Source organism: Zingiber officinale, chromosome 1B (genome assembly GCF_018446385.1).
Source record: "Zingiber officinale cultivar Zhangliang chromosome 1B, Zo_v1.1, whole genome shotgun sequence".
NCBI classification, from domain to species: domain Eukaryota; kingdom Viridiplantae; phylum Streptophyta; class Magnoliopsida; order Zingiberales; family Zingiberaceae; genus Zingiber; species Zingiber officinale.
Window position 1 is genome coordinate 10,919,514 of NC_055986.1, and position 11,957 is coordinate 10,931,470.

The 11,957-nt window shown below is 37.8% G+C and overlaps 1 protein-coding gene across 1 annotated transcript; it reads left to right on the top strand.

Moving 5' to 3' along the window:
* Window positions 1-1,753: 1,753 nt before the first annotated feature.
* LOC122050607 (E3 ubiquitin-protein ligase WAV3-like) lies at window positions 1,754-11,392 on the top strand. Its single transcript, XM_042611502.1, has 2 exons — window positions 1,754-2,389; window positions 9,109-11,392. The coding sequence occupies exons 1-2, from the start codon at window positions 2,123-2,125 to the stop codon at window positions 11,017-11,019; spliced, it is 2,178 nt and encodes a 725-aa protein (XP_042467436.1). The 5' UTR covers window positions 1,754-2,122; the 3' UTR covers window positions 11,020-11,392.
* Window positions 11,393-11,957: the final 565 nt, after the last annotated feature.

Genomic DNA, 11,957 nt, shown 5'->3' on the forward strand with positions numbered 1-11,957 from the left:
TATCATTACTACATTTATAATAGTTTCACACAAACAAGAATTGAGAAGGATAAGATAAATTGCTAAAGACAACTGTAAGTTTTTGTCACTGTCTGAATACTTTTCAAATGTCAAAATCACCCTTAACAAATTTCTGGATTTAAGATTGTTTTACGCGGACCAAGACCATCGAAAAAATTGCTAACGACGAACACTAGCTCAGACTAAAGAAAGTAGAACACAAGCTGTTGGCAACATGAATTGAGTGGTCCACTTCCGTAGCGGTAGTGGATTTTGTCTCTCTAAATGAGATTGAGCAAAGTCAAAATGAGTGGGAACATGCAGCGAAGATTGCGAAGTAGACCACTATTCAAATGAAAATGAGGGGGTGAGTGAGTCAGTCAGTCACACACATAGCACTCATCCAAATTCCTTGCATGAAACATGGCGCATGGTGAAATTTTCACTTTCTCCACTCGTCCAAATTTATTTTTGTTATATATATATATATATATATAAAAGGACTTGAACAATTAGATCCTTACTTATATCCTGTGGGCTAGAGATGAATGGTTAGAATATAAAACCTTATGATTTTGGTAGTTTTGAAAAAACAAGAGAGATTTTTTTATATATATAATTTTGTCATTGGCCACCCTGTTGAGTCAGCAGGAATGTGTAAATTTGGACGATATTAATATTTACTAGAGACCGCATGAAAGTCTTCCAACAAAATTTCAAAAATTAATTGATCATAATTTTGATGTTTTTTAAGCTGGCCTGAGATTCAAGCCTTCAAATAGATTAATTTTAAAAAATGATTAATTTAATTCTATTAAATAAATTCACAAGCCATATATGATAAATTCATAAATACTAGTAACAGTCCAATATCTCGATTTTATAATATCATGCAAAACTTAGGAATAGAAATAACAATTTCATCCAAATTAGACGAACAATTCGAGAGGATAGGAGGAATTATCAATATCTAATTAAATTATATATATATATATGAAAAAATAATCTAAAAAATTATTAACTATTTTTTTATTAATATTGGAAATATGTTAGATGGCAGGGGCGGATCCAGAAGGGGGGCGGCATCAGCAGGTCGCCCCCCTTTACCGGCTATGGAACCCTTAATATTATAGAGTTCCACTGGGAGATAGAAGATACTGTCCCTTGTTCCGTGTAAAAATCATCCCTCCATGTTTAAATTACTGGATCCATCATTGATGGTAATAGTTAGATAGAAAGAAGAAAAATTATTAGGATAAAAGATATCTGATCTTTTAATTAATATGGTTATGAGAATTAATATATTATACCGTAGGAAGACGGAAGATATAAAATCTGATATAAATTTAACCTATTGTTATTTTTAATTATGAGTCGAATTATGGGTGCTTAGACGACATGGTATCCTCTCGCTAGCTATACCATAACCCAATGTTGTATTTTGATTTTTTTTTTTTTTATTTAGTATTAGCTATCCAAATTATATCAATTAAACAGTCCATCAATCTAGCATAATTCAACCACTCGTTAAGAAAAAAAATCATCTCTTAATTTATCAAAACTAACCCTCCATTCATATATGCCTCCAAAATTAAGAAGGTTCGGCCGTTAGGGTATAATTTTGGTGTTTGCATGAGAAACGATTTAAATAAGGCACATGTTTAAATTTAATGGAGGTCAAATTCCAAAAAGTCAAAACCACTCTCAGCGGGTTCCTTTTATAGATTTTATTTCTTCTCCTCCCTCCGTTTCCCTCCTCAACACGTCCGCTGGGATAATTTCTCCTCCTTTTCTCCTTCGAGGTCAAAATTTGTCTGCAATGGCAGCTGCCACCGAAGGAGACTCCAACTCATCCTCTCTTACCCGCTCCTATCGCTGACCCGGCCCACACCGCCGCCGTCGGCGCCGCCTCAACCCCATTGCTTCCGCGCCTCCCCTACCAACCCTAGTATAAGACCATGCTACGCGAAAAAGTCGACGAATACTTAAGAGTATTTTGGAATCTTCTTCCGACATCGGATCCTGCTCTGGGAGGTACAAAAGGCGGGATTTTCTTTTCTTCTGCGTGCTGGATCTGAAAGGAATTGTCGAGGAGAGTGAGGAAGAGGAGAAGGGGGGCAGGATGGGAAGCGCCTGGAGAAACGCGAAGAGGACGCTGGGTTTGAACCTCTGCGTTCACGTCCCCAGACCAATGGGCGACGAGGAGGGCGACATGGTTCGCCGCGGTGCGTCCGCCGAGGGGCGGAGGGCCTCCGTCGCCGCGGCGACTGCGTCATCTTCGCCGCAGTCGTCGATGAACGCGTCGCAGATCATATCGCGGACGACGTCGACGCCTACGCCATCCTCCGACGGCCTTCGAATACCTAAATCCGGCAGCAGATCGTCCAAGGTACGATTTCTCGACTCCTTTCTTTGTCTCTCTACTGTAGATTTTTTTCGGTGCGAGCATAAAATTGTTCTGTTTTTTTCCCATTCAATGCCGAATCATATTTTCCCTTTTATCATCCTCTTGGGATGGTCTAGTGATTAACGCATGAGTTATTGTCATCGGTTTAGGATTCGAATCTCGACTTAAATATTTTTTTTATGTGTTAATTATTATTCTAAAAATTAGTAGTTATTCATAATTTATTTTCTCCGTCTTGACATTGAGACGAATTGTGAAGCGCCAACTTATTCATTTTTTTTTACTAGCATATTTTACCCTTTACCCACTTCCTATACGAATTTGCTCGCCGTCTTTCTTTTTATTTTTAAATTCTTTACAAGGCACTTTCAAACATTGACTACGAAGGTGGAATACTCTTTTGGCGTTTGCTTTTATCGATCTTTCTTTTCTTTTTAATTGAGGACCAATTTAGTTTGCCCAATCAAAAAGGGAAACCCTACCGCCTCTGTTTTCTCTTTATTAATGTGCTGGTGCTTTCACAAGCCTCGAAAGGGCGGCTGCCTGCCTCATGTGAGGACTAGTCTTTTGTTTTTGGTTGCTTCCTGTGCCTTATAATTTTTTGCATATATTTTCTAAGAGAATGAAACCGTCTTGCTCAAGTAACTACTTTATCTTAGTTGAAGTAATCATCTACCATTTTAATAGAGGAATACTAAAAAATAAAAAAATAAATAACAATATCGAACCTATTATTAAACAAAAAAAAACTCTTTCTAACATTAACTAACAAGATGATTATATAAATCCAAAATCCTAAGTTTCAGATAAACGATAAAAATTCTAACAAAAATGAAAAATTCTTAACAAACTTATCATCCTAAAATCTCTAAATCTAAAAATATAAAAGAGAAAAATAACTTAAAAAAAGACAATCTTTTGATCATCTTGCATTAGTCACTCCAAGTTGAAAAATAATTCATCTTCGAATTTAGAATAATATTAGTGGTAACCGAGGAAGAAGATTTTCTGACACTAAATTAGTAAAATCTACTTAGCATCCGCTGCAGTTCAAATAGAAGTTAGAGTCAATTGAAAGTATGATGTTTCTATCAGTGGTTTTTTTGCAACCATCAAGCTTATGCATCCTGAGAGTGCTTCCATGTGCCTTAACCAATATATTGACCAGGGCATCAAAGACATTAACGCAACCACTTAAATTGACCTCCATAATACGAGACCAAATCCTCTAGTCCAAAAAAAAATAGACCAAAGGATGAACCACTTGTAATTGCGGTCACGATCTGGTCGCAATTGGTTGCGATCCTTCCCTGGGTTTATTGTCCCCCTAAGTTATAGTGTGGGTCAGGGCGGATGGCTGAAGGCCATTGGCGGTGGACAAGTGGCCAGGTTGCCGGGAGGGGCGGCCTCCGACCACCTGTCCTGATCCAAACTACAACCTAGGGGGACGGTGAATCCAGAGAGAAATCGCAATCAATTACAGTCGGATCGCGACTACGATCCAACTTTAATAACAAGTGATCCATCTCCTAATCCATTTTTTTATGAACTAGGAGATCTGACCTCCCACAATACCTATTTCAGAGCTCTGGATCAGTGGAATAAGCGAAGCATCTATGACTGCAGCTTGACAACTAAAGTCGACTTTCTATAACCTGACATATTTTCCCAACCGCTTGTAAGCTAGCAATCATGACACCAGAATAGTTTTGAATGGTCAAGGACTCAAGTGACTTACATGATGGCAGTTGGGCTGGAGCAAAATCTATATCTTTAATACCTAAGCCTCTCATTAGAGATAGTGACTTCAACTCTGGGTTGCGTGTAAGAGCACCAATGACACCCATAAGAGTTAACTAGTGGCATTCCTCAATGGACAGTTCTAAATAGCTAGAATATGGCTGCTAGCATGAACTTTTTTATATTTTTTAGGATCATTATTAAGGGTGTCCAAGTAATATCATATTTTATGAATCAATTATATCCTTTTCCACCTATTTTGATATTTAATTTTTAAAAATTATTTCTCTCTATATATTAATGATTAATTGCATTTCCAAGATGGCATGATTAAACCCTTTATTAATATATAATCTAAAGATAGTCTGGCTACAAATCAATCATCAAATTATCTGTATGGTTTTCTTGAAGGATCAGATCAGTTTGATTCTCAACTCCAAATGAGTTCTTGTTTCAGTTCAATCATCACCAAAACTATGAATTATTTTTCTTAACAATTTCCCCCTTTTTTGGTGTTGTCAAAATTTAAACAAGAAGATTTTTATAAACAACTGAATAACTATTGAACTGGCATAAAGCATAACATTCAATTAATACATAATTGGCTATCTTCTATATGGATGAAACGATGAGTGACTTGGTCCTCTTCCTCCAGATTGACTTGGAGGAGGAGATGGTCTTCTTGAGCTGCTTTCTCCCTTTTTGACATTACCAGGAGGGTTCTTTAAGAAATCCATGATTTCTGTCAATTGCTTTCCAAACGTGGCATGCGTGTCATCTATTTTGTTGGAAAGATCAGCTTGAACTTGTCGTTAGCTTCTAACTGTCTCTTCATGTTCACTTACAAAGACCTATGTCTTGGCATTAAAATTAACATTTCAGGATTGAGATCATGGTTGTGGTTTATGCATATTTTTGAAACCACCCAACACCCGTTTACTTGCTTGATTGCGTTAATTCTAGATGGGCAATCTATTCTCTTTGAAGAAATTTCAAACCGTCATTTTCTACCCCTATCACAAATAATCACTGCATACTTATCTTCTCCACTAACCTTGTGAGTTGCTCTCTTTGCAAAGATAAAGCCTTTGAGTCAGGCATGTTCTTGATAAACTATGAACATACTATCAATACTATCAAATATCATATTCGGTGAAGGTCCGACATCAACATTTAAATTATTCGAGAATCCTTCCACAATCTGAGTACTGTCGACTTCGTCTAAGTTGGATTGGTGTTCATGTTCTGAATTTTCCTTGAACAAACTTTCGTCATCAAAACCAAAACTTTCTACCATCAAAGAATCCCTATTTATGAAGTCTCCATAGTTTTTAATAGAGAAGAAGAAAAATAAAATTAGTGTTGTGATTTTCAACTTTCTAAACTAGTTAAAGTCATCATGAGTAGTATAATTAATAGCTAATTATTAATTTTTTATGGGCAAATGCTATTAACAATTCCCAATAAATTTTCCAGCTGATTTCAAGTTCTGCAAGAAAGTAAAAGGCGGAAATAATCAGTAATTTAATTTAGGGCTAATTAGTAATTTGTTATGTGTAAATATCATTAATAATACCTAACTTTCGGTAATTCTTGTTGGCCAGAATCTGGTCAGCTAGAATTTTTTATCCTCCAATTAGAATGCATGCATGTACATGCATGTAATTAATGTACACATATGATATTACTAAAATACCCATGTGTACACTTGCATGTATTGATTCTAGCTGGCCAGATTCTGGCCATTTAGCATTAACTTTTTAGCTGTCAAATTCTAACCATTTAGATTCACCGTTCCTCGATATGCAAACTCTCAAGTGCCCTTGCCTTTTCAATAAAAGAAACTAAACCAGCATTAGATAGGTCACAAGATTTGCGGACAAAGATCTGCTTCAGAAAAGGTGAACCTTTTGCAATAGCTTGCAAGCCTATCTTTGTGAGTTTGTTGCAATGGTTAACGGTGATCGATCTTAACTTCTGTAACCTACAAGTATTGCCCATAACCCAAAATCCCTTCTTCTCGCATTCTTCAAGCTAGTTAGAGACAAATCTGTTAAATTCTTCTCATATTGTCCAATCATGCTGACCTCAACCGAGCAACTAGAGCCTCTGTGAACTCCTTTGTATCCGTAGGTTGAAAATCACATGTTTAGATTCTTCCTCATCTTTAAGAAACTTCTCCGCACTGTCCTCCAATATGACATGCATTACATCCTCAACTAATCCACCATCCGGAGTCTCCTCTTTCTCATCATTTTGAATATAATTCAAACCTAGAAGATGTTTTCTGCCAATGGTGCCTCTATCGAGGGAATTCTCAGTGTTTGAAACCGGCAACACGCCGTCGCCAGCTTTATCGATAACTTCATCCACGTCTTCATCATCATAAACTGGATCATTAGTCACCTCTGTCTCATCTTCCACGTCTTCCTCAACAACAAATTATTGTCATGTAGTGACTGTTGCATAGAACATGAATCTTGAAGGTAAGTTGGCCAACGGTTTTTATCACCCCTAATCATCGACTTTCGATTCTGTGACTTTTCACTAAGTATGGCACGTTGAAAACCTGCATTCTGTGTTAAAGTACGAAGTCGCTGAGATAGAGATTGAGTGTATCCAACGAGAAGAAAGTGACTTTTCATCTTTTTCTTCATAATCTCTCAATCGATGATCTTGACTTTGCCCTGTCTATCTTGTGAGCGTCGCAACTGCTCCCACCACACCAATGCTCGACCCTTGAATTTGATGGGAACCATATTTATTTTCACACGATCGAGTAGTTCCTTATAATCAAAAATCCTCTTCACTTCGTTAAACCAATCAACAAATTCCTCAGCCCGTAGCTCACCAGAAAACTCAAGAAGATCAACTAGAAACCCAATATCTCCATATTGTTCCTCTCAACCACGACTTTCACAATTGCGATAGGAGTTTTCAAAAGTGGAATTCGAATTAAGATAAGGGAATTTATGACCTTTAAGATCTTGCGCAGCTAGACATTGGGATAATTCCATGACTTGTCTCTGTAAATCTCCAAGTATCTCATCTTGGGTACTACAATTATGGTGCAAGGCTTCGTTAGTTGGAACCTGCGTCATGACCATGACGACCACCCATGGGATCCAAAAAACTTTGATACAAACTGACGTCGGGCGAGATAGTGATTATCTTGCGGGCTATTGAATTCATTGATTCGCGCATGAATACCGGAAGCAATTTTCTACAACCTGTTAATTCCGCATAGGAATATCAGGAAATAGTAAAATAAACAACACAAAATATTATTAAACAAAAAAACTTCTTTCTAACATCAACTAACAAGACACTTATATAGACCTAAAATCATAAGATCAAAGAAAGAAAAGAAATTCTAACCACAATGAAAAATTCTTAACAGACTTACAATCTTAAAAGCTCTAAACGGATTCAAAATCCAAAAATGTAAAAGCGGAAAATAACTCTAAAAAATAATAAAATCTTCGGATCCTCCTACATCATAAGTTTATTTCTTTTGGATGGAAATAAAATTTTGTAAGTTTGCTTGAGATGTTCTCACAGTTAACCTTTAGAAACTGGCTGAGCCATCTACGAAAGGAAAAAGAAAAAAGAAAAAAAAAAGTCTGTTCTTTTCTAAACACCTATGCTTTAACAGAAAAAATCTTTAGAAACCTTCAACTTGATTCAAACTCAAGAATTTCCACAAATCTGAAATTCAACTCATCCCAAGCTGAATCTGACATGTTCTTTTGAATTCTTTACAAAAATACCAAACCAACCTGATCTAAACTCAAGAAATCCTGTGAAATCTGAAATTCAATTTGACCTAACCTGAAGCTGACATGTTTGAATTTTTATCAAAATATTAGGCCAATATTTGGATTCATTTTACTTGACCTGACACATGACCAAATTCAGGAGGCTATTATGATTTTGAAGGCACAATATGCTAGCCTGGAGTATGCATCTTTTGAATGACTAACATTATGCTCCATTAGTTTTTAATTAGTAATTATTTAGTCAGTTACACCCCCGCTTAAAAGTGAAACTATAATTCGAAGTTCGACAATTATCACTGTGTTTTGTCTACTATTTCAGATAGTTACATGGATCAGATCTTATCATCTTACAACTCCATGAAGCTTTATATAAGATTGTATCATTGTCAATGTTTAATTCAATTAAATCTTTTAATATTACTATAGACTATTTGGTCCCCTCTTTTCTACAATCTCCCTAATATTTACAGCCGATCACCAGCAAGTCGTGAATGACCCAAAGCCTACAAAAGATTCACTCTGCTCTCTCCCTAGCGGTCGAGCCATCTAAAGAAGTGAACTATTCTTGTAGCCAGCCCTCTCCTTATCAGTCGAGCCTATCCGGGATCACCTTCTAAATCAATTCAAGTCTTCCAATTATAGAGCTATATAATCAAATGAGTTCATACAATCTTGTTTTCAAAATTTAGGGTTCAACTTGAGTCTTGAGTCTCTTGACCAGCCCTAAATTTAGATGGAACATTGGAACACCGGTGGTATAACCAAAAAGTATGTATCTATTAAAATCTAGTAGCATCCAAGTAATTAACTTACATACTATTTTTCTTGGAGACATGCAGTTATCTGAATCTGCTCTATCTTCAACGAATACCATGTGGCTTGTCATTCTTTAGATCTTGTTTGATTGGTTTGATGGCATTGTTTAATTGAGATCCCTTCCTTTGCCATACAACCTTTAACTCGATAAACTATTGGAAATTAAATTTAATTATATTGCAAATTAATAACATAAGATCGGGCAAACATAGCCTTTTTCTGAATATTGCAAATTGACAACATCCGTCTTTGAATCTTGACATTCAAAATCATTCTTCATACACAACCTTTTTTTAATGTGGTATGGTGACTTAGTAATGCCCACTTCTTCAACCTTTTTTTGACAATGCAACGTTTTTACTTCAGAGAACATGTGCTATTTGTCTTGGATCCATGAAAACTGGGCATGGTCATGCGCTCTTCACAGCCGAGTGCTCCCACATGTTTCACTTTCATTGCATTACCTCAAACGTCAACCATGGAAACCTTGTATGCCCTCTTTGCAAAGCCACTTGGAAGGAAATTCCATTTCAAGGTCCATTATCTTCTGACCACCCTCGTGGAAGAACCAGAGTAAACCCAGTCAACTGGCCTCAAGATAATCATATGACCATTGTGCGGCAGTTTCCTCGTGTAGATTCTACAAATAGGCAGCGCCAGCGGTTTCCTTCCTTCTTTCGTGGTTCTGAACCGGACGTCTTTAATGATGATGAGCCTCTAAATTTGCAATCTGAAGCCACTGAAGATTCCCGCCAAGGTTACCTTAACACAGTGGAAATAAAGACATATCCCGAGTTTTCTACGATTCCACAGTCAGCTTCTTTAGTGGATTTTTCTGTCCTGGTCCATTTAAAGGCTCCTCGTTCAACCTCACAAGCGATTTCATATCAGAATCTTGTATCAAGTTCTACAATGCCACAACATTCTCGTGTTCCTGTTGACCTGGTCACTGTGCTAGATGTCAGTGGAAGCATGGCGGGCACAAAGTTGGCGCTTCTCAAGCGTGCCATGTGTTTCTTGATTCAAAACCTTGGGCCATCTGATCGTCTTTCCGTTGTTGCCTTCGCATCAACTGCTCACAGACTCTTCCATTTGCGTCGAATGTCCGACTCCGGCCGGCAACAAGCTTTGCAGGCTGTCAATTCTCTGGTGGCCATTGGTGGGACAAACATCGCAGATGGGCTCAGGAAGGGGGTCAAAGTGATCGAGGAGCGGAAAGCAAAGAATCCAGTGTGCAGCATTATACTTCTTTCCGATGGTCAGGACACTTATACTTTTTCCTCAAATGCTGGAGCAACTTTTGGTGGAGCTCATGGGCGCTCACAATTGAACTACAATTCACTTGTGCCATCCTCTATTCTTAATGGAACGGCAATACCAGTGCATACCTTTGGTTTTGGGAATGACCATGATTCTACCGCCATGCATGCCATTGCAGAAACCTCTGGCGGGACATTTTCCTTTATAGAATCAGAAATAGTAATTCAGGATGCTTTTGCTCAATGCATTGGTGGGATTCTGAGTGTGGTACTGCAAGAGATGCGCTTGGGGATCGAGTGCGTGCATCCTGGAGTTCATCTAGCTCCCATCAAATCAGGAAGCTATAGGAACCAGTTGTTCGACAACGCTCGTGCCGGATTTATTTATGTGGGCGACCTCTATGCTGATGAAGAGAGGGACTTTCTAGTTTCTATAAATGTCCCATCTGCCGGAGAGGATACTGTATTGCTTAAGATAACCTGTAGCTACACAGACCCACTTTCAAAAGGCATTGTTCATCTGGAGGCTCAAGAAGTGAGAGTTCAGAGACCCAAAGTTGTCCTGTCTCAGACTCCCTCAATCGAGGTTGACCGCGAGAAGAATCGGATCCAGGCTGCAGAAGCAATGTCAAATGCCAGGGCTGCCGCCGAGCGAGGTGCCCTGTCTACTGCAGTTTCAATACTCGAAGAACGTCGAAGAATACTGTCTGAGTCACTGGCAGCGAAGTTGAAGGAACCACTGTGCATGTCACTGGATGCCGAACTGAAGGAGATGCAAGAGAGGATGGCAAGCCGGCAGAGATACGAGGCCTCGGGCCGTGCCTATGTGCTCTCGGGGCTGAGCTCGCATTCATGGCAAAGAGCAACTGCACGCGGTGACTCCACCAATACTACCAGTCTTGTCCATTCATATCAGACACCGTCGATGGTCGACATGTTGCATCGTTCGCAAACAATGAGCCCTCCATCTCGGCGTCGTGTGCCGCCCGTCAAGGCTACAAGGTCCTTCGCTTCTTAGTGATGGCCAAGCTGATCGAGGTACCATTTGCTTGAGGTAAAAAGAAACTAAAAATTGTTTTATAGGAGGTGCTGCTGAATTCATTAGTAGATTGGATACATGTTTTAGGGAAGGGGTATTAATTCTGCCTCTGGTGGTTGGATACAATGGAGAGTTGGGTAAAGTACTAGTTTTTTTCTTCTCTTTTTTCAGCATTGATTTGGGTAATGTACATAAAGGAGAAAGGTATCCTTTATGAGGATGATGGATGGTTTGATTGTATTGTGCCCCCCAGGAGAATTCGAATGTGGTTATATTTGAGGGATTTGTATGATGTTTACTATGAAATCTGCGAATGCTTCAAATCTTCTACTTGGATGATGATTCATGTAATTATAAATTCTTAATTGATAAGGTGATTTTTTTTGTGAGACCTTATAGAAGATCCTTAGGTTGGAGATTAACATGGAAATTCCATGCGTGTGCTATCATTTGAAATTTTTGCTCAAGTTCGTCTTAAACGATTCTTAAAACCTTTACTTATCGTTTAATTTAGTGGCTGCAATTCATAAATTTATTTTCACGTATTATTTTTTTTTTTTCAAAAAAGAACTATCACAGTCATTTATAAAACGGCAAACTACATGTTCTAAAATCACATACTAAAATTTTAAAATTATTAAATCAAGTTCTAATACTTATTTTGCCCCTCTAATTATTGTTTTCAATAGTAGGAATCGATTGAAAATGATTCGGTGTAGCAATCGATTGGTAGAATTTAATTCGATTAGAGACGAGTTGAATAGATCATAGTGTTGAATATGACATATGAAAATGATATTTTGAGACATGGATTTAATAAAAATAAATAAATGAAATCCTGTCAAAACCAACTGATGAACTTGAAATGACATACAATTAGATCTTATATATTTGTGTAGTTTTTCTAATTATATTCG

What these genes read in the sequence shown, in the direction of transcription:
- LOC122050607 (XM_042611502.1), top strand. Translation starts at nt 2,123, where the DNA reads ATGGGAAGCGCCTGGAGAAACGCGAAGAGGACGCTGGGTTTGAACCTC. An exon ending in CCGGCAGCAGATCGTCCAAG is followed by an intron (nt 2,390 to 9,108) that starts GTACGATTTCTC and finishes TTTTTACTTCAG; the next exon opens with AGAACATGTGCTATTTGTCT.